The sequence below is a fragment of the Lates calcarifer genome, linkage group LG23 (genome assembly GCF_001640805.2).
Source record: "Lates calcarifer isolate ASB-BC8 linkage group LG23, TLL_Latcal_v3, whole genome shotgun sequence".
NCBI lineage: Eukaryota > Metazoa > Chordata > Actinopteri > Centropomidae > Lates > Lates calcarifer.
This window is the reverse complement of record NC_066855.1, coordinates 13,836,806-13,860,103: the sequence shown is the minus strand read 5'-3', so window position 1 is coordinate 13,860,103 and position 23,298 is coordinate 13,836,806. Positions and strand designations below refer to the sequence as shown.

At 43.4% G+C, this 23,298-nt stretch overlaps 2 protein-coding genes across 3 annotated transcripts; both read left to right on the top strand.

Moving 5' to 3' along the window:
- Window positions 1-37: 37 nt before the first annotated feature.
- Window positions 38-12,517, top strand: synpo2lb (synaptopodin 2-like b). Its single transcript, XM_018675666.2, has 5 exons — window positions 38-301; window positions 3,526-3,677; window positions 3,785-4,087; window positions 4,199-4,587; window positions 8,853-12,517. Exons 1-5 carry the CDS (start codon window positions 200-202, stop codon window positions 11,600-11,602), a joined length of 3,696 nt encoding a protein of 1,231 aa, XP_018531182.1. The 5' UTR covers window positions 38-199; the 3' UTR covers window positions 11,603-12,517.
- Window positions 12,518-14,461: 1,944 nt separating this feature from the next.
- On the top strand, window positions 14,462-23,298 carry myoz1b (myozenin 1b). 2 transcript variants are annotated; one of them, XM_018675717.2, is made up of 6 exons: window positions 14,462-14,728; window positions 17,330-17,416; window positions 21,412-21,578; window positions 21,687-21,753; window positions 21,868-22,054; window positions 22,666-23,298. In XM_018675717.2, the coding sequence occupies exons 2-6, from the start codon at window positions 17,332-17,334 to the stop codon at window positions 22,898-22,900; spliced, it is 741 nt and encodes a 246-aa protein (XP_018531233.1). In that variant the 5' UTR covers window positions 14,462-14,728; window positions 17,330-17,331; the 3' UTR covers window positions 22,901-23,298. The 2 variants fall into 2 exon arrangements, with proteins under 2 accessions (XP_018531233.1, XP_018531226.1); XM_018675710.2 differs by having other exon boundaries at window positions 14,466-14,728; window positions 21,684-21,753.

The window sequence follows — 23,298 nt, the reverse complement described above, 5'->3', positions numbered from 1 at the left end:
CCACCCTCCGACACAGCATTCCAGTGTTAGCAGATGAAAGCCAGCCTCCCCCCTGTCTCCTCATGGGTGGGGTGATTTGCCGTGGTCACAGAGAGACAGAAGCCTCATGCTCACTCATTGATACTTGCAGAGTTTGAGGAATTGAAGAAGGGGAGCGCGACATATACACCCTCATACACACAGCAGGCTGTGAGCGGGGATGGTAGCAGAGGAGATTGTGGTCTCCCTCTCAGGAGGAGCCCCGTGGGGCTTCAGGCTGCAGGGAGGAGCAGAGCAGCAAAAGCCTCTACAGGTGGCCAAGGTATAGTGAATCCTATATGTGTATGTGTGTGTGCATACAGTATGGTGCAGACAAGACTTACTGCCAAGGTGGTAACATGAGTAGATGATAGAGACCGCAGCTGTTAATTGAGGTCTGAGGCCTTGGTGGTCGGTTGTGGTTTGCTATGTTTGTAATCCAAGATTTTGCTCAGAAACTTTATAGTTGGAATAAAATCAAGAAAAAAATATAAAAAAATATAGCTCACTTCACTGGTGGCACTATGAGCTTAAATCTCCCATAATTGGAGGCTTGTCTATGGGCTTAAAATAACTAAATACAAGTACTCTTGTCAGTGTATACTTGTGTAACTTTTTGACATACTTTTGTGAATATTTTCTAATGTCATTAATGTGTTTGTTCTCAGCTAGTTTTAGAAAGGCGTGAATGATCTTTCTTTGGGGAGCATCACTGAACTGGAAATAGTTTGATGGGCAAAGTCACAATGAAACGCTTAAATTAGGTTATCAATCAGGATGTCTTTACACATTAAACTTCAGTATCTAGGTAACTGTTACTCAGAAAAGTTTTCTACTGCTACTTGAGTAGCTTTCGACCATCTTTTTTATGCCTCGTGGAGCAGTACCTCTAGGATATACATGGGAGTACAATTTTCTTATACTCAGTTGGCCACAGTCCAATTCAATTTTACCCTCCCCTGTTGTGATTGAGTTTGGTTTGTGGGTCAGAGAACAGTGTGAACACATGTTTGGGGGTTGATCATTCCCACATCCTGACGGTGATCGTATCATAGCCAAGATGAGTAGGGGTTTCTTTCAAATAGGTTAATGTACAGTGCTTGTGTGAGCATGAATATACATTCCTGTATTACACTGATGAGTCTGTAGTTGTACACATGAATGAGTCTACTATGAACAGTAGATAATGAACTTGTTAAAGATTTGTCATCGTCACATACTTAAAGTCATCTTTAAGCCTGTGAATGTTCCTTCTTTTCAGTTTGGTTTCACCAAAATCTTCTTGCATCTGTGTTTGTATTTGTTGACAGACCAGAATGTTGTCTCTAATAAGAAAAGCTATTCTGGAGAGGGGGGAATGCGACCTCACTCACACCGATGGTTAAAAGTTGGCCAGTAACTCATAAGCTGTCATAACCTCTGATTCAAAATGGAGGCGGAGTAGCTCTGGCACAAAAGGCCTCACTTTATCCAGGATTTTCAGACAGATAAGGTCACCTTTAATGAAACTTTGATCAGTATGGGCCTCTTCTTGTTCATGTATGTTTGTGTGTAATATGATGTTTGCTTGTGTGTGTGTGTGTGTGTGTGTGTGTGTGTGGTGTGGGGGGGGGGGGCATACCTCAGATAAGCCTGGTTGGGAATGGAGTGCAAACTGCAGGATCAGAATAGCTCATTTGAGAGGAGCTGGAAGCCGAGCATGGAAAAAGGCCTCTTGTTCACACACAAAGATACAGATAAACACACACACACCACACACACACATAACATTTTCCTGTCTCTTTAAGTATTATTATGAGTTTCACATCACAATGGCTCCTGTCTCTCCTCATCTGTCTAGGAATGCGGTTGATTTTCCTTCGAGGTTTTATTTTGGGTATGTGGGAAACATATGGCAAATAACAGGCATGCCCCTTGGTCCAGGCTAGTGGTGCAGCTGTTCAAACCCCCTCTTTCATGATGCTCACTTGTGCTGTGTGTGTGTAAATTTGTGTGTGTACAATTGCGAGATAGACAGCTTGTCCTTGCATGTGTGCGTGTCATGGTGGAATGGGATTAATGGGTCAAGAGACGCTGATAAAGGGAAATACCACGTCCTCTTTACAGTCTGAGTAGGTGCTGGGACACACTCAACATTTTTACCTTCAGCAGCGATAAGGTGTTCGGATCAGTGTGGATATGTTAGGAGACAGAGGGGAGGGCCTTATCTCCTTCTTTTAGAGGAAACTAAAATGTAGTGGACAAGAATATTCGCCTTCCCATCTATCACCCACCCCCAACAGACATACTTCCTGAATGGTCCTATGACATCATCTCTTAGCGACCTCCAGCAACAGCTGCATGACTTCACAAGTTATTCTGATACAGGGACAGTGATAGCTGCCAATATGGGAGAGCTGTTTGAACACTGTTCGACAAATCAGATTTTTAGGCCATATAGCAAAAGACTAGTCTCCTACAACCTGTAGTCGTTTTACAGGAGATCTATGGTATAAAGACTTTATCACTGCCCATAATATGGATACTAAGAAGGTCACCTGCTATAGGGTATAAAGCCCCTATAAACCTAGTCACATCTTAAATATTCTTGATGAAATAAGCAAAAATTAAAGTTAAAGTTCAGAAAAGTCATCACTTCTTATTTATTGAGTTAAACACAGAAATGTGTGGATGTGGTTTGATCAGATCGGACTGACAGTGGTCTGGCAACCTGAACAAATGTAATTTCTGATTCCTCAAATGTTGCTAAATCCTTATTGGAGCACAGATATGGTGACGGTATCCTTTTCCTGCAGAGCCCTGTCTTGTTAAATGTATAAAGCTGTTCAAACTTTGTAACAAAAAAGCGGATCCTACAGGACCCCATCATTCACAGTATGAATCTGATGGAGAAAATATATGTTGATGGCCTCTTAACCCTCCCGTTGCCCCTAGTATTCCATATACTTTTTTCTTCTTACTATTATTCAAAAACAAAAGATAACCGCTTCAGAATCATGAATGTCATGCACAACAACAAATCCTACTACTACACCCCCCCCACCCCCCCCACATGTGCCCGTGGCACATTGTCGGCCACGGGGTCACTTTGACCCAGAGGACAACACGAGGGTTAAGCCACTATGTGTAGAATGTTTATGAGATTATAGCATCTTTAAAATATTTTGATGGTGTAGGTTTTTGCTGTGAAACAGTGGGTGCAGTGTATGTGCTGCTTTCAATTCATTATTAGTGCTCCTGGCTGGATAAAATGTTGGGGGATTCATACTACTAAGAGAAGTTGCCAAAGTCAGAATTGAGTTGTGAACTGTTCCTGGTGGTAACAGGACTTGTGCTCAAGACAGGGATTGTTGTAAGAGGTCACAAAAGGTTGGGAAGCACTGGTCTAAAGAGTTAAACAGCCAGTGGAGGATGAAGATTAGGTGGGAAACTGGGCAATTAATTGTCAAATGAGTGTATTTACTGTGCTTTCATGTACTAATGCTTATTAACCTCTTTCTTCTGCAGGTTCGCAGGCGCAGCAAAGCCTGCAGAGCTGGACTGAAGGAGCACGATGAGCTGGTTGCCATCGGCGACCATATGTGTGCAGACCTCAGTCATGCTCAGGCCATGAGTCTCATAGATACACAGAGCGCTACACTCAGCCTCAGGGTTAAAAGGTCAGTGTGGACCACTCACTCACACACACACACGCACGCACGCACGCACGCACACACACACACACACACACACACTGATGCATGTTTTTCATTTTGTATGTTTCCAGGGCTCCCTCTGGCTTCCACTCCTCATCTTACTCTGGTCGCTCTGCATCACCCCGCTCCTCCATGAGGGTCCTGTCTCCCCCCGTGGCCTCCTTGCCCTCCCACTGTCCCTCTATCCTCTCCCCCACTGGGATACCAAGAGGCATCACTTCCCCTCCGGACAGCGAAGCCTACTATGGAGAAACAGACAGTGACGCAGACACACAGTCTCACACTCACCGCCGCCAACGCCGCACACCTCCTCATGCACGCTCACCTGCGCGCTACGACAATCAGGAAGAGGAGGAGATCTCAGAGATGAGTGGGTAAGAGATGGGGGATCTGAAGTCCCCCCCCCCTTCCTGTTCAGAAGTTTACACACTTCAACTTTAAAAACAATCTTTGCTTTGCTCTAATCTTTCTCTCATTGTTCTAAGGTATGAGAGTGCTACAGATGCAGGGGTTTCCCTGCAGGGGCAGTGGGATGGTCAGTGTCTTGCTGGCGTCCCTCGCCGAGAACTAATCTACCAGCCCCCCCAGACAGAATGGACCACTCCAGCACACACCCCACATACTCTGACCCCTCACTCACTCACCCCGACCCCTGATCAGGGGTTGGTGGAAGCGGAGGGAGAAGGTGACAGCGGCTTCCAGGAGGCGGGGGGCTGCATTGCGCTGACCTGCCCACCCCTAGTGTCTCCTGAACGGGCGAAAGAGGCTCTGATGTTGGGCTCTAGTAAACAACTTGTGCCCATGGTGGGACCACAGCAGACCCCTATCAGTGATGAGCTCTCCACCACCTACATGGACAAAGCAAGGCAAGCCAGTGAGTATATATCTTACTAAAAAAAAACAAAAACAAAACTACAGTACACCAATGCAGGCAATAACGTTTTGACAAACTAAATAGATCACAAGGAAAAAGGGGAAAAAGGGAAAATACACATTCAAAGTCATGTATTTATACAATTTGAGAACAGTTAAAAATTAAAATTGTGATCAATGCATATGTAGAAACCTGCATATTATTACATTTATACAAGTATTTTGTCATTAAATTGGTAGAATTAAAGTAAAAAGATGATGAACACCCCTTCCAACATGTTTATTCATGTTAAACCAAAGAAAACACAAACACACATCAAGTAACATCATAAAGGTGATGACAAGAAGTTAAAAAGTCCTGTTTGAAGAAACAAGGTTTATGGAAAAAATAGTCCTCAGTCAGAAGGAACCGCACCATTCAGTTAAGTTAGAGACTAGCATAATCTTATTTCCCTATGGTAATTATGCCAAATATCACAAAAATAATCTTTAAATGATGTTACAAAGCTAACCTTTACAGCATGGCATGGATGTGTTCATCAATTCCACCCATCAATTTCCATTTCAATTGTTGCTAAATACAATCTGGATACTGGATATGAGTTTGTTCAGTTTGATCCAAACTTTTGCATCTAGCAAGTTTGAGGATATAAAACCAGCTGCTAACCACACACAAGAATAGGTTTTTGGTATAATGTTTTTGTGGTAATGCAGCTATTTCTTGTTTGTTTTTTAATTTAAATTCCAAAGATTCCCCTGGTGTCTCCAGAGGTATCCTCTGTGGCTTAGCCCACATCTTTAGCTAGATCACCCTCTAGTGGTTCTTTTCGGTAACTGGAGCATCCTGTTACATTTACAGGCTGGTGGTGATAGGGTGAGATATACCAGATACTTATAGAGGTATCCACCCCACCCCCACCCCACGTCCCCTGAAACAGCAGTCTAGCTCCTCTGTCAGTATTCTGGGTATTTGCCTCACTGGCTGTATTTATAGGCTTCAAAGCCTCTGATTGACAGACTGGACACAGCTCTGACTTAAGCCTACGGGCCACACAGCTGAAAATGTGGTGTATGAGTGTGTGTATGTGCAAACTGTGGTATGTGTGTGTGTGTGTGTTTGTTGGGTGTGTATCAGTGAGACTTCGATGACTGCAGAGCTGAAGCAATAAGCTGATTCACTGTTCTGTCAATCAACAGAAAATTAAGCAACAAATCTACCAAGAGAAAAGCCAAACACTCTCATGTTCCAGCTTCTATAATGTAAAGATTCACTGCTTTTCAGACAGAACAATTATTCTGAGGTCGTCCCCTGTGGATCTGGGAGGTTGTGATGGGCGATTTTCAGCAAGTTTCTGCCATTTAATGGGACAAACAATAAGTTGATTCAACTGAAAAAATAGAAAACAAAGAGATGAATCTAAGGAGTCGTGAGATGATTACTGGGATAGGAAATAAGAAAACTGAAACTGCTACATAAAAGTAAGTTTGTTTTTCAGACTTTTATTCAATTTTTGTTTGTTTCTTTTTAAATACTGTATAGTTTTATCTTTACAGGCCTCAAAAAGTATTAAAACTACTGAAACTAATGAGGTTAAATTTCAGTAGTGGATGTTACTTCATATTAAGGGGCCACAAGCAAAAAATGGTCAGGAACTGCTGAAATGAATCACTGAGAGTAATTTATATCACACAATAAGGTGTAATTTTAAGGGAACAGTTTGACATTTTAGGAAATGTGTTTATTTGCTTTAGAGTTAGTAGAGTAAATATGAAGCTAAAGCCTGGAGGAATTTAGCTTAGCATAAAGAGTGAAAACAGGGGGAAACAGCTAGCCTGACCCTGTCCAAAAGTAACAAATCCATGTACGAGATGTAAAAACCTCAATTTACCACTTTATGAGTGGCTATGTACCAGGCTATAAGTAAGAAAAAATATATAATATAGTGGTATCAATCTGATTTAACCAAGAATATAATGATATAGTATATTTCACTTTTGACTCAAACTTTTATTGACCTTGTTTGGTTAACTAATCATCTTAACAAGGCAATAATGACCCCAGCTGATCAAACTGAATAACTATGCACTGACTGAGTTGTGACTTATGAGTGACTTGTGTTGGGGCTTTACTATAGGACAAATGATGACTGAGGTGTCCAGGGACCTGCCCTTTCTCACATTACAAATACACACACACACACACACACACACACACGCACACATTGCTTTTTGGCTTTGGATACGGGATTGTTAGCTCTGCTGCAGTAGAGTTGTGTGTCTGTGTGCAGTGGTTGTTAGGTATGAAGTGTCATCAGCAGAGAACGGCACATCAGCGAAGAGTTATGACCACGCTTCCCTCTATAACCTATAATTGGCTTCATGAACTCATACACACACACACACACACACACACAAACACACACACAAACACACACAAAAGACACACACATACACACTCAATGACACTGCTGTCGAAATATCCTCTGATGAGGGGGTCTTCCTATCCTTGTTTGTGTGTGTGTGTGTGTGTGTGTGTGTATGAGACAGAGACTGGACAGGTGTTTGATGCCTGTCAGACAGACAGGAATAGTGGGTTGACATCATGTGTTGGTTTTGGTTGCTGGACAGAGACAAAGGTCTTTACATGGGCTGTGCCCAGACAGAAGAGCTGGAAGACAGAGACTGAACCGTTCCCCCTGCTCAGAGCAGACCTGAAATCTGTGCGGGAGTGTGTGGGAGGGTCTGAGGGAGGTTAAGGACACACACACACACACACACACACACACACACACACACACACACTTATGAGATGAGGGACTTCACATCTCTTTCAGGTTCAGATGTAGGTGGACACACAGCCCCACACACTGTGTACGCAGGTAAGACTTCATTTACTAACACATTTACTCACATTAGAGGCAATGCATATCAGCTTTGTTTTCTTTTTCAGATTAAGAGGAATCATTATGTCTATGCATGTCAGCATAGAGTGAACAGTGCTGTGTTTGTCATTGTTGTATTCAGTGGACTCGACTAATGATCCTGATGTTGAAATTATTTAGATATGAGGATGAGTTAGTAAGTCACTCTACCTGTGATTGTGCATCTCACATCTCTCTACGCTTTATCGACTTAATGAAGCTACCTTGATGACTATGATTTGGTTACACTGATGCAAGTAACAAATTATTTATAGTTATTTGTAGCCATGCCAGCATCGTGGCTCTAGGGACGGCAAAAGGCAATGGTCTGTTGGTACACCGCTATCTCAAGCTATTGGATGGATTAGAATGACATTTTGAGCAGACATTCATGTCCCCAGGGGATGAACCCTAATGGCTTTGATGATCCCCTGACTTTTCCTCCACTGCTGCCAACAGGCTGGCATTTTTGTTTTGTAGGAACAAGACAATGACATGACAACTATTGGATGAATTGCCATAAAATGTACAACATTCATGTCCAATCTTTTCTGGATCCACCAGCCTTGGGTCAGAATTTTAATTAGTGTAATACTTTGGTTTATGTCCAAATACCCACTAAACTACTGTCATTCTCACTCCCCTCAGCTGGTGTTCGTGTTTACTCTTAATTAGCAAATGCTGTAGGCGGCCATACCACCAGCATGTCTATAGACTTGTTTTCTCCTTTAAGCCTTGTTACATCAAGTCTTGTGGTGGCATTAATTAACGGAAATAGAAATATCTTAACTGTGTGACAGAAAAACAGAAAAAGTTTGATATTGGGAATATTGTTTATTATGCCTAGGTGAACTTGACAGCAGCAGACTATAGTTATGCAGTGAGGATATTCATGTGAGGTGAGCCAAGATACTAAAACGACACAAATAGCCTTGGACTAAGCAGGGAGATACACACATGTGCACACACACCACACACACACACACACCACACACACACACACATGTAAAAAGTATTTGTGCAGGACAGTCGTTCTGATCTAACCTTCCCGGAGTGTCTGTTACTCAACTCTGGAGAGCAGCAGGAATTCTTTGTTCTAAATCCACAACACACACTCCTGTCTGTCACTGGTAATCCTCATCACAGCTACATACTGTGATAATACTGTATAAATCAGCCACTACTTGCAGCCAGTGAGGGCTATCACGCTGTTTTGTTTCCGTTATGTGTCGCCTGTGCCTTATTATGTATTCATCAAAAATCCCATTACCGGCTCACACCTAAGTCGCTTCACTCTATCAGTGCATTTATTTTGGTCTCTCTCTTCCTTCTTCCTGTCTTGCAGAGTTACAGCGTGGGGAGAGTTTGGTGGAGAAACAGGTGAAAGAAGCTCGTACTAAATGTCGCTCTATTGCCTCTTTGCTGACTGATGCTCCCAACCCCAACTCAAAAGGGGTGCTTATGTTCAAGAAGCGCCGGCAGAGGGCCAAGAAGTACACACTGACCTGCTTTGGCAAAGCGGAGGGAGATAGAGGAGGGGAGACAGAAGGCGAGACAGGTGGGGAGACAGAGGAGGAAGGAGGAAGTTCTTTCTTAAGTGGATCAGAAGTTGATGAAGAGGGATTCTCAGCATCATTTGACCCTACGTGGGATTCCGGTTATCTAGACCTGTTAGACAGGAGAAGCTCTGCCTGCCCGTCAACGACCCCAGCAACTCCAACGACACCAACAACCAATCACAGCCCAGGGCTGGACATCTCAGCCTATCAGACTCCAGGACTTGTGACCTCTGTCAATCAAAGCCCAGGGTTGGAGGTTTCAGGGCTGGAGAGCTCGGCCTATCAGGGTTCAAGGCTGGAGAACAGCGTCACGAAGCAGCCAATCAGTAACCACCCTGCACACATGTCTCCCCCAGCTGTGGCTCTGACCAATGGGGGGTCAGTAGCTGTTAGTCGGGCTAGTGTTGTCCTGAGCCCACCCTCTCAGACACCACTTCCAAGTCACAATGGGCAACATGACGGCTCTAATCCCAGTCCTAACCCTAATCTTAGTCCTGCCCCAATCACAGACTCAAACCATCACCTCAACACCAACCTCAGTCCTAATCCAGGTGTTCTGAACCGTACTGCACGCCCCTTCACACCTGGACCTACCCCTCCTCGTGCATCTGTAACCTCTGTGATGTTTCGCCCTCCCCAACCCAAACCCACAGCCATAACCATGGCGACTGAGCCCGTGACCGCCGTGTCCATGGTGACTATTCTACCTCCTCACCACCCATCGGGGTCAGATGCAAGGAGAGCGGTGTCTAGCACCTCTCTGTACATCCCTCCAAGAAATAACAACAGCAACACTCATCCCTCTGTTAACTCCCCCCCCTCAGCTCTCTCGCCTCCCTCCTCTCTGTCTTCTGCACCTTTCTCTCAGCCTCCTGCAAACCCACACACATTTTCTCCTCAGCCTGCAGTGCATGCTTCCCCCTCCACCTCATTCTCTCCTTCTACAGCTCAAGGTCCCCCAGTCTGCCCGTCACCTGCTCAACCTTTCTCCCCTCCAGCTCCACAGCCATTTCCCTCTCCTCTTGCTCCTACTTACCCACCTCCCTCCACTTACATTTCTGCTCCTCCCATCTCCCAACCACATCCCACTGATCTCACTCAGGTCCATCCTCCCCCTCCCATCCAGCCTATTCCATCTCCATCTGTCAACCCTTTCATCAACATGACAGGTGCAGTGACTCCTGGCTCCCGTGCTGCCACGGCAACCACATCACCTCCCCAGGCTCCTGCTGCCGATTCCCTTGCAACACGTGAGCAGCGCATCTCCGTTCCTGCTGCTCGCACCGGCATCCTGCACGAAGCCCGTCGTCGTGGCAACAAGAAGCCAATGTTTTGTGCAGTCCAGAACAAAGATGTTTCTCCAAACCCGGACCTGCTGTCGATGGTCCAGAATATGGACGACCGCTTTGGGAGAGCCCCGTGTGCAGAATCTGGAGTTGCACCCAGTGGGGAGGCTGGGCATGAGTCGGGGCCTGAGGAGGACTGGCTGAAACTGGGGGCAGAGGCCTGCAACTTCATGCAGGCTCAGCGAGGACCCAGGCCACCCCCCGTAGCCCCAAAGCCGCAAGCCCCTCAGGTGCCACAGCTGGCAGGAAAGGGGGGTCAGCTGTTTGCCCGCAGACAAAGCAGGATGGATCGGTATGTTGTAGAGCGATCTCCCTCTGTTGCTGCAGCTCCTTACTCTCCTGCCCAGACAAGGGAGCTGTCACCCACTCCTTCTCTTCCTGCCACCTGGAAGTACTCCTCTAACATCCGTGCTCCACCTCCCATCAGCTACAACCCCCTCCTGTCTCCCTCCTGTCCCCTGAAGGCCCAGAAGAAACCTGAGGTGAAAAAGTCTGGGCCAGCTGGATCTAAAGGCCAGAAAGCGGGCATCAAGCCTGTGGACATTATGAGCCACCAACCCTACCAGCTCAACTCCACCCTGTTCAGCTATGGGGGCGGGGTTCCCCAGGACATATCCACCTATCAGCAGCAGCAGCAGCAGCAGCAGCAGCAGCGAGGAATGCCAGGTGGTCCTCAGAAAACAGCAAGAGTATACGAAGTGAAGCGCTTCTCCACACCCCCTCCGACAGGGCCTGCCCTCAAAGTTATCGTCCCTCGATCAGCTACGACCCTTGGGGAACCACTGTGGCGCTCTGATGTCCTGTCTCCTCCACCCGTAGTTGGCCCCGCCCCATACCAACCCTATCAGCCTCAACCCCAACCTCACCAGCCTCAGTGGGCCTCTGCCCCTATGTCTCCCTCAGTGCCTCCTGCCCCTAATGCCCCACTCCCTCAGCTCCCCACCTTCTCCTCTGCTCCTGCACCAAACCCAGTCCAGTCCCCTACTTTCTCCCACCTTCAGCCCCCCAACACTGCGCAGGCCAACAAGGGGTTTAAGAGCGCTCCGGATCTGAGTCCCCTGAGTCCCACTGGAGCCTCTCAGCCAGCATCCAGTGGCACTCAGTTTACCAGGGTACCCAGGCCCAGGTTCAGCACATCCAACCTGGGTCTGCAGCCTTGCGTCTGGCGCCCTGGATCCACTATGCACTGAATGGATTCTGATCCGGACATAAGAAATCAGGGCTCTATGGGAACAAGGAGCCACATTTTTTGAAATAGGTCCATGTGTTTTTAGTATTGTAATATTGTTATTCAGCGCTGCAGCTTAGGCTTTATTTGTCACATTTTATCACAATATCTGTTTGGATCAGCCACACATGTAGCACATTTTATCACTGACATTTAATCTTGTTGACTTCTTTATCAAATGCATTTGCTTATAGTTGAAGGGAACACTGTGTTTTTCAAAGAAAATGTGGTGTGGAAACCTGAGAGGTGTTACAAAAATAGACTGCAGATGAAAGAACAGGAAGAGATGCTGGGAATAATAAAAGAGCTGTAAATATTGTTTTGAATGATGAAAGAATTGATTTAAAACAGAAAAAGAAGAACAGAGGATGTGAAAGACAAGACTGATGAGACTGACTGAGAGATGTAGTCAAGGATGGGGAAAAGATGAAAAGACACCGATGAAGTGACATAATAGAAACAATGTCTGATGAGGTGTAAAAGGTACAGATTCGACTTATAGCTTGACAATCTGTAAAAATCCTGCAGTACCTGTTGCCATCCAGCAATATTATATCAGATATACTGAAGTACTAAGAAATTTGAAGTAGCTACTACTACTGTAATTCCCCTTGTGTAACATATATTCTAAAGATTTGTGTTTGATGATTCTGAGTGTCTTTTTGTAGTTGCACTCTGCAGCGGTGTGTGCTTTGTTTTCTGTAGTTTTTCATAGGGCGAGGAGCCACAGCTGTCACGAAGAGGGGAAAAGCCTTTTACAGTAGACTTGATTTCTGATCTGCTGATATGGAACAAGAAAGGTATAACGTGTCTGTTTAGCTGTGATTCTTTTACACAGAGACATGCGGCTGAATAAAAATAGACGTGACTCACCTCAGCTGTCACTCTGTTTCTTCCTCTGTCACCCACGTCACCACCGGCTCCCTCGCCAGGCCCCAGTTTCCCCTCCTCCCTATTAGTTTTTACCCTTTTCTCTCTTTCAGGCATTTACTGACTGGAATAATAGCTTAATTGTTCTCTCAGGATTTTAGGAGTTAGAGAGAGATCAAATACACAGTTTTCAAAGGCGATAGTTTAGTCATCAAGAAAATGTTTTTTTTTTTAACTCTCACCACATGGAGGCACTGTAGGATTTGGCATACAGACATGTTGCACAGCCACAGTTTCCAGTCTCCTCCCTTGTTTCATGACAGATTTTAAAAATGTCACTAACATTTAATGTAACAGTAATACACATCTGTCAGGGAATATATATATAATATATATATATATATATATATATATATATATATATATATACATATATATATATTTCTGTTTATTTCCTATTTTGTTTATACCTTAAATTGAAATTTTCTATATCCTGACTGTAAACACACAGTATGTTAGGTAATCCAGCTGAATTAAAAGAGCTGAAAGATATTCCCTTGTGTTAGTACTTCTATTTTGGTTTGAATATCTGATCAGTGTAGTTGAAAATGTCCTTGTAGGATTGTTGGCCTACATTTCAAAGCAGTTTAATGGCAGTCACCTGATGGCCTTGGAGCTGTGAAACCCAACCATGGCCACAGAAAGGGATCTAACCTATGACCCCTGACTGGGATCAGGTGACGGACGGGGGCTAACTTTAGCAGCTAACTTTAGTCCTGTTCAGGTCCACTGGTAAGCCTAGCTGCTGCGCCAGTGGAAGGTACAACACACACAAAAATCCCTCCAGTGTGTGAAAGCAAATTAAATTTTCCACAAACTAGGTCACTGGATTTTTAGAAATATCATAAAAGCTAAAACTGCACTTACAGTAATGACTGAAGTGGCTGTTTTAACTCTTGGCCATATTAACAAATTAGTTCTACAGCTCTCCTCTTTCAGTCTCTCTCCCCATCTCTGATAATACCTCTCTCACTCAACTACACACACACACACACACACACACACACACACACACACACACAGAGCCCATTTCACCTATTTTTGGAGTCGTTAATCTCCTGCTATTTGGACCGGTGCTAAACTCTTAATTCTGATGGCTTTTTTACAATGTGATTGTGAGCGGAGCGGCAGTGCTACCTCGTACATCCTGTATCCTCTCACTGCTCTGCCAGAGAGGCTCTTTTCTCACACTGTGTTTCTGGGTCGAGCGTTTGGGGTCAAGGGTCAGGGTTTAGGAGCACGTCAGATCACGCACAAATAATGGTCACCCTGAGTCTCATTTTGTTCACTCATTTTACTAAAAGGTAATTTGTAATAACCAACCAGCTCGATAATAAACCCACAGTGCACCCTGGGAATTATATTCCCTTCATCACTGGGATGATGTGGTTTTGAATGAAATATCCCTTAGGCCCGTAGGCTCATACAAACCAAGTGACAGGGGAAGAAAGTAACTGCTGGAAAGATTTTCTGTTCTCTTGTGTTGTTTGTCACATTATCAAAAGCCCCCGTTCTCCTGCAGTTGGAGGGGGTGGGACAAGGGATGCTGGGGGATGACAAGCTAGAGGAAATCACTACAAATCATCAGGCATCATTTCACCAGCAAATGATGACTTTCGGAACCAGTTCTAACGGTTATATCAAGAGTCTAGGCTAAAGACCAAAAAAGTGATCTGTGCAATCGTGACACCTGGACTTTTGGAGATATTTTCATGAGGCTATTAACCCAATGCCTCCCCATTTAAGAGAGGTTTGCACATGAACCCCAAAAGCAATAATCATTTTCACCTTTATATTGAAATTTGTATTCTATCTATGAGGTTTCTCACAATTACAGTTGATGAACAAAGTTAATTTACTATCAAGCTGCTGTTATCAGTCATCCTACCAACTTCTGAACTCCAAACACCACACCCTCTTTACCATCTACTCAATTCACCCCACCCCCCAATGCCACCCTCCAGGCCCTGTCCATAGCACTGCAGCAGCCCTGCTGATAGGGTTTCACTCTCTCTGGGGCGAGGAGGAGGGCAGGCAGTACAATACAATCTGTGGGACACAAATCCACCTGGGAATCTATATTCCGCTTCCTCTGACACACACACCTTTTCTAGGACCTTCTGGGACCTGTCTCTTCCTGTGGATACTTGGGTCTTAGGTAAGACCTCTGAGAGCTGAAAGTGCGTGATGGCATCGATAAAACTCAAAAAAATCTCTCTCAGACATTCCTCGAGTGTTTGTGGATTATCATGCGCTGATGGTCACCAGAGTTGTCAAATAATTCTGTATCCTCTTTAAGTGCAAGGAGCAGGTTCCAGTCAAATTAATGTGATTCCTGTGGTCAGCAGATTTTGGCTGCCGGAGAAGCCCCTACATGTGGCCAGTGGAGGCCTCTGTAATAGATGAATTAATGAATGAGTGAATGAATCAGAAGCAGATGCTCAGCTTAATATTGCAGAATGGACTGTTTGTTCCAAGTCACAGTAATTGCTCAAGAAAGCCTTTAAATTCTCACTATATCACGTGTAGTTTGGTGGTTATATTGCAGATTGCTGAGTAAATAGTTAATTTAAATATAAATGAAAGCGAATCTGAATCACGAAAGCCAGATGGTGGAAGACTTTCTTCTTCTTCAACCACCTCTTACCTAACACTGTGGTAGGTGAGGAATGTAGCCCTCTCTAGTGGAGTTTTTAGTCCGCGGGGATAGGATGTATGTGTGTGTTTGGGAATGTGCTGACTGATGCCCTTCCTTCCCAGCTGTCCCCTTGAGATTTATCTGGAGCTAAAACAGGCTGGTCGTGGGGGACAGGAGCGCCTCTTCCCTCAGAGAGGCGGTAACAGGACCCAGGCCCTTGCACACAACTCCTGTAGTCGCCATCAGTGCAGCCATTTCTCTCCATCTTGTATTTCCCACTATACCCGAAAAACACCTGTAATCTCCAGCTATGGATTCACATTAATCTCGAGAGCAAAAAAACTATTTGAGTGCAAATGTGTATGTGTGTGTGTTGGTGCATTTGTGTGTATGTCTCATGCTGACGACGGTTCCACTCGTTGCAGAGGTATAGAACATGTGCTCATAAAAATAGCTCACACAGGACCGAATCCCCGGCTAGGAAATGAGCTTCAATTACAGCGGATGAAAAGCAATTACATTAACTGTCTCCCTGTAGACGGGCCCTCCAGCTTTTTCTCTTGTACTGGGACTCACCTCCAGCCTTACATAATTGCTTTTGACCTGTGCAATAGACAGCAACATACTGCCAGCCCCCATTTGAGTGGTTTGTCAAGAGCTGCCACTGGGAATTAGTGTCCCCTAGGGTATGCGGGGGCTATACACTATGCTAAAAAGTGTGCTTAACTTAATTAGGGAACCCAGCGAGGTCTCAGCTGGAGCTTCCTCGCATTTGGGGACTGCTGATGTGCAACTTTGTCATGCATAAACATATCTTAGAAATCAAATTCCTACCTTCTTAAATATTTATGGATCAAACTTTTGTTGTATCAAATTTCACTGCCTGTCACTGTCTTGTTGCTAATTCTGTCCTGGTCTCTGCTGGACACCAGATAGACCAAATTAGCGTGTGGGCAATAATTTTTAATATCTGATTTAACCACTGTTACAGTAAGTGATTAATTCAAGTGAATTTATTCATAGAAAGACAAATGCTGAACAAAGTTCTGTGTTGTTACATTTCGGGTTAGCTCTGCCAATTTTGGTGTTTAAAACACTGAAAATGTGATACACGCTTGTATATTTATTGTTGCTCAATGTACCAAAAATTTCAAAAGAGGCCTTAGAGTGAAACTGGCTTCTGGACCCAGACTTTTTAATAATCTCCCTCTGGATCTCTGGACAGAAACCACATGGATAAGCTAAATTGAATTTACCTTGAATCTATTATTACTGGTCCACTGCTGATTTATGTACACGTCAGCTCAATTTTTAAACGTGCGTTAATAGATTTTTTTGATCATTTGGTGGCAGTACAACAAACTATAAACCAATAAGTAGGAACTGCCCATTAGAGCAACACATGGAATTATTTTATGTCCTGACACCCCTATATGCAGGACAATACACATTGCCCAGCCTGGTCTCACCAAATGATGAATGAATAATTTCCTTAAGCCGTTTCATGTGTTATCACTACATTTCATGTCACACCTTTTGTCTACTGACCAACCCTTAACCCTAAATCCAACCCTAAACATAACAGTGTTAAATGGCAGAGGGCCATCAGAGGTGCAGGAATTGCCAAAGTAAAAGAAAAGAGTCAGTCGAGGAAAGCTACAACATGACATTTTGACAACACACATGATAAAACATTAATATGACACAATGTCACTGCAGATCTGAGATTCCTTTCATACTGCTCATATTCCATTGATCCCTTCTGAATGTAAGAATATTGATTTGTGCAGCTTTAAATCTTAAGATTTAAAGAAATCTTATTACAACTTTGCTTTTTCTTTTGACTCTCACGTTCTTGACCCTTAAAATAGTGTAGTAATTAGATTTTAAAAAAAATCTGAGCTGGGATGGTATTGTCTCTTCTGCAAACTGTTGAAGACTATGAGATGTATTTGAAATCTCTGGAAAAAACCACTATTGTTGGTTTTTTAATGATTTCCTTAGACTGTGTCTGAGAAAATCTTTTTCCTCAGTGTCAAAAAAAGGAGCATTTCTAATATGAATGGTTGACAGTTGATGATAGTTGTTATAAAATCATTATTTCTCTGTTCTGTCCTATAGCCATGCCTCTCACAACTCCTGCCCCTTCTAACAAGAGGAAGAAGGCCAACAAGATCATCACTGACCTGTCCAACATCAGCCAGAATGGTAACACACACACACACACACACACACACACACACACACACACACACACACACACACACACACACACACACACACACACACACTCAAACAGCATTCAAATCCCACGCTCACATGCAGCATGTAAACTTGAGACATTCTGCCCAACCTCTCCATCCTCATTCCTCGAAGACCTTCCTCCATCTCCCCTGTGATCTGATTATCCAGCCCAGTAAATGTCAAATCCAATTGTTAAGTTTTGCTCTCTGGTGTCTGCTATCTGTGCAATCTGTGTCTGTAAATTGAACTGCATGAGTGTAAATCGTTGCATGTAGTCTTATGATACTACAATTAAATACAAGCACACATGCACACACACACACACACACATACACACTTGTTCCAAGCAGTAACACAATATCTAACATCCATGTGGCATCTTCCTGGAGGGATACAGCTCATTATCAGATGGCAGAGCAGCCACAAATCTGTCACCATTAGAGGCTACACAAAATACCAGACTGTGATTCTGCTCCTGCTGTATTTGTTTGAGGCTGTGTGTAAATCTGGTCTGGAATCAGCAGAACTTGTAAAAATGAGACAAACAAATTACGTCTTGAGTTGTGTTATCTTCCAGAAGATTAGGTTGGTTATGGCTGTAGTGTATCTATATGTTTGTTTTAGTCCTCTGATTTTCTGTCACCTTATAAAGGTGCTCTTTTTCTTTGTCAAGCTATATTAGCTATGGCTGCTCATATTAAACACCAAATTCTTCCTTTATTTGTGTCCCAAAATTCTCTGCCCATGCACCGGAGACTCACTGTAGGAAAAGACCCACTAGAAACAGAGTGTTTAATGCATTTCACTCTGCCAGGCCCACCAGTAGGTCCATCTGTTCAAACTCTTGCTGTGCAGCTGAACATTGTTCAAACTCTCAGAATGTTATTTTTATTTCTAGTGGAGATCCCAAAGTTTCTAAAAAAAAAAAAAAAAAAAAAAAAAGAAAGAAAGGGAAAAAAGTACCAGACGTGTCAGGGGGAATATGTAAATGGTGATGCAGATGGCATTTGCAGTATTTCCATAAAAAAGTGCTGATGCAGGCATAAAAAGCACAGTGAGCAGGGGAAAGTCCCAAAGTACAACTCAACTATTGTACTTAAGTACAATTCCAAGTTACTTGTACTAATTTTCTGATACTTGTTGGAAATTGTACTTTTTTACTCCACTACATTTAAGGTAACAACTATACCTACTAGTTACTTTGCTGATTAATATTGACATGTAAAAACAGATCATTAGTTTAAGAAATAAAATGAAGTGTTCTCTGAACTACAAAAGAGTGTATGATGTAGTTAAAAGCTTCACTTCAACCAGATGAAACATTAAAATTCTGCCTACACATAATTTGTATAAATAATCAACTATTATTATAATGATACAATAATATATAGTAATGTATAATATATAACCATATAATAAGAACTATAAACAAGAACTATATAATAATATATAGTGTAAAACTCGGGGTGGGGGGGGGGGTTCTCTGCATAACTGGTAGATTTAGTTTTGATACAATGTGCTGTTACTTCTGTAATTTTACCAAAGGATTTTGAATATAGAACCTTTACCTGTAGTGGAATCATACTAAAATACATTCAATTACAAGTACAGTACTTTTATCTAATTTACAGATCTGGTACTTCTTCCATCACTGAGCAAAGTGCAGAAAGGAAACTTGAATTAAGGGGAAAAATTAGCAATTTTTAGCCATGCTGTTGGCCTGGCCTGTGCAGACATTCATGGTCCCTAGAGGATGAATCCTACTGACTTTCGTGATCCCCTGACTTTTCCACTAGCACCAACATGATGGTGATGTTTTCAACAGGTGGGTTGCCATGACATCAGGCCCAGGCATTCATGTCTCCCTCAGGATGAACTGTGATAACTTCTGTGATCTGACTTTTCATCTTGCATCGCCATCACTGATGACATTCCCATCAGCCTCTTTGAGATGAATGCTATCAGCATGTTAGCGTTGTCACTGTGAATATGGTGGCATGCTGATGTTAGGATTTAGCTCAAAAGTGCTGCGCAAAGAGCTCCTAGCATGGCCTTAGACTCATGTTTTAATATGTTGTGTTTTCTATATGAGAATCAGAACTGTTGCATAATATACATTATTACTATAACACCAACAATATACTCTCTGCTCATCTCTGAGCACACAATCCGCTTTCTGACTGTCTGTGCACATGCTTATATCTTTCATTCAACAATCTGTCGATGTCTTTCCCCATGACAGTCCTTTGCTGTTTTCTCTACTACTCCTTCTGCTGTCACATCTGTAGCCACATCTGTATCTTTCCACCAGTTTGTTTTCATTCGGTCAGTCAGTCACTCAGGAGCTTATCCTGCTTATCCCCTATTTTGCTCCAGTTAATGCCCATTCATCTATCCATCATCCCTGCCGCTGTGTCGCTCTAACAGTTTGTCCCATGCCCCTGTGCCTCTATATGTTGTCCGTCTGTCCACCCCCTGCCTCTGTCAGTCTGTCCAATTTCCTCCCAGTCAGCAGCCAACTCCAGTTTCACATTCTTCTGAATTAACACTCTAATCAATATCCCCATGGGAGAGTTCGCTCTGCTAAGCAGCCTCAATTATTCTCTCTCTTTCTCACACACACATGCATGCGCACACACACACACACACACACACTCAACACACACCCACTTGCACAAGTCTGATTTACGAGGTACTGCTAACAGCTCTCCGCAGCATTGCAATGCCAACTCCCCGCTTTATAGATGTGTTCGTACGAGTGTGTGTGTGTGTGTGTGTGTGTGTTGGTTTATGGCTGGACTCCAGGTGTTATGAGTGATATCAGAGTGTATGTGGTGGATGAGCAGAGTGTTTTATGAGGAGCTCTGTGGAGCAGTAAAATCCATCAGATCTTTCCATCACTGCACGCAAGAATGAGAGAGAGAGAGAGGCAGCGTATTATAAGGATTTCCCTCCATAAACAGTACTAGCACAAAACCTGTTCTGACATTCCCCAGTGCCCCTTTTCTTCTATATTGCTTTGGCCTAGTAACCCCTACAACTCCCCTGGTTTCACAAACACACACACATCCTGTACCGCAGCACGACGCTTTCCAACCGTAATTCATCACAACAAGTACGGTATGAAAGCCAGAGGATAAAAGTATATGCTGTTTAGAGTCTTATACGTCCCTGATTCAATATCAGACATGTTCTGGATGGTAAACCTACCTTTTAATTTGCCAAATGGGTTTAGTTGACAGGAGAGAGCACGGCTCAGAGAGGGTATACAGTACCTCCACCAAGGCTGCACAATCCACTGAATCTATTATTTCAATAATAAAAAAATATGTGCAGAAATTGTTCATCTGCACAGTGATAAATCACCGTGGGACACATGAGCCAGGTTCATTTTACTCAAGAGAGTACGGAACTTCACAAGAATGTGAAAAATATCTTTCAATGTTCAATGTAATGAATAGTTCTTTTACAAAATATGCCTATTTTCTTTCTTGAAGAGAATTACATGAGAAGATCAATACCACTCCTAAATCTATGCATTCAATATGAAGCTTAGCTTGGTGTGAACCACAACTTATCCTTTTTACGCTTAAAACAATGCGTAGTGTGCTTTAAAGATGCTTTTTCACATATTTCTCATATTCATATATTTCTACCTTAAATAGAGAACATCACTTGAACCAAGGATGGAGCGTTCATGTAATCTTGAATAATGTTGAATCAGTCTTAAATTCATAGTATACTATGCTGATTTAGGTTGTAGTATGAAACAGGCATACAGTAATCTCTATATGGATAGATGCTCTTATTGAAAACAACCTTCTATCAATTGAATCATTTTTTTTTTCAATAAAAGAACATGACAATTTGCCTTCTACCTTTTCTCTACAGACACTCCCACCTGTTATTCCACAGTCAGTCCCTTCATTTTGTCCTCCTCTTCTTCCTCTTCCTGTCAGATGATGAGTCAGACCACGAGGCTGCCGAGCTCGACCTGGGCACCAAGATCAAGACGCCCAAGGATGTGATGCTGGAGGAGCTCTCCCTGGCAAAGAACAAGGGTTCCAAGATGTTCAGGATGAGACAGCAGAGAGTTGAGAAGTTCATTGTGACCAATGAGAACATGGTGAGAGTGAAGAAGAGACAGGGAACATGTGTGTGTGTGCGTGCGTGTGTGTTGTGTTTATATGTGTGTACAGATCAGACTATATCTTCCACGTATGTCTTCCAGCAGAACCTCCAGAACCTGCTGATGTCCCCTCCCCCAATCCCACCAAAGCCCGAGATGCCTAAAGAAGAAGGTTTTTTTTATTTATAATAAAATTTAACATTTTATAAAATTATACATTTTATAATTTCTTAATCCATCTGGTCTTCTCCGGTTTCCTCCCTGTCCCTGGGTGTGTGCATCTCAGTGGTGGAGAAAACAGTGGATGAGGAGGCGGAGAAGGAGATGAGGAGGAAGGAGTATGTACGCACCTATGTATCGCCATGGGAACGGGCCATGAAGGGTAACCAGGAGCTGACAGCCACCATGAAGGCCTCCATGCCAGGACCCATCCAGATCCACCCAGAACTGCCTCATTACAAGAGCTTCAACAGGTAGACAGAAATTATTTTCACCCATCATTTGCCACCACAAGAACTGGGGAGACACACGTAGAAATAAACAAACCTAACCCCTTACACTAACCCCAAATAACAGAGCTATTGTTACACTAATTGTGTAGTCACAGTGTTATAAACTGCAGCACCAGTCTCAGTCTGTACAGAACCTACATCACTATGACAACCAGCCGTTTGCTGCTTCATCAGCAGTAAAAGCGATTTCTTTCCTGACTGTTTCTATGGCTTCACTCAGCAGTGATACGGACCAAACACACTGGGCATGTCAGAGATGTTTTGTTTCAGTTAGCACTGAGAAAGTATTTTGCTCCAGATGTAATTATCTTTATCTTATTTGAACCCTAGATCTACGTTTGTTGTAATGCTATTGATGGTTGTTGTGGACGATATAAAGCATAGTTGAATGATTCATAATTATTAATGGGTCTGAATGAGCAATAATCAACCACCAGAGTTTTATTTTGTTGTAATTTGTGCAAAATCATGCTACATGTCAAAATCTGAAGCTGAAATTTGTTATGCTGCACTGCACAGAACCAGAGATGCTTATCCTGATGTTACCTCGTGTCTCTCTTTTTCTTCCCCAGGACGGCGCAGCCATACGGCGGCTACGACAAGGCGTCCAAGATGCTGACCTTCGAGCTCCCGGAGATCAACACCGCCACTGAGGAGCCGGAACCTCTGCCCAACCTGCAGGCCGACATCCGTTCACGCCCCTCGTTCAACCGCACACCCATCGGCTGGGTCTGCAATGAGGACAGCTCAAACATCCACATGGACCTGGACAACATGCCCTTTGACGGAGAGACAGACGACCTGTGAACACGCATGCATGTAGCCTGAATCACACACACATCCATTAAAGTACATGCACACACACACTCACTCACACGAGAGCATAAAGGCAGATCATAATTTACAGCACATACACTGACAAGAGATGCACCGTTAGAACTGCTGAAGCTCCCGTGAACACATGTTGAAATGTACTTTTATTGCATGGAAAACAAAACGATTTAAAAACGACTTGATGGAAAAGGACTAAGTATCTCCCCTGGTCTCCTGTGTGCTTTCTTACCTTTTCATCCTCCACTATGAATGAGTCTTACTATGATTTTTGCATACTGTGAGCTAATGTGAGACCTGCGTGAACAGAAACAGATAAGCACTCTGCACTCTTAAAACAATGTATTTACGCAATAAAGTTCCCCTTTACAGAA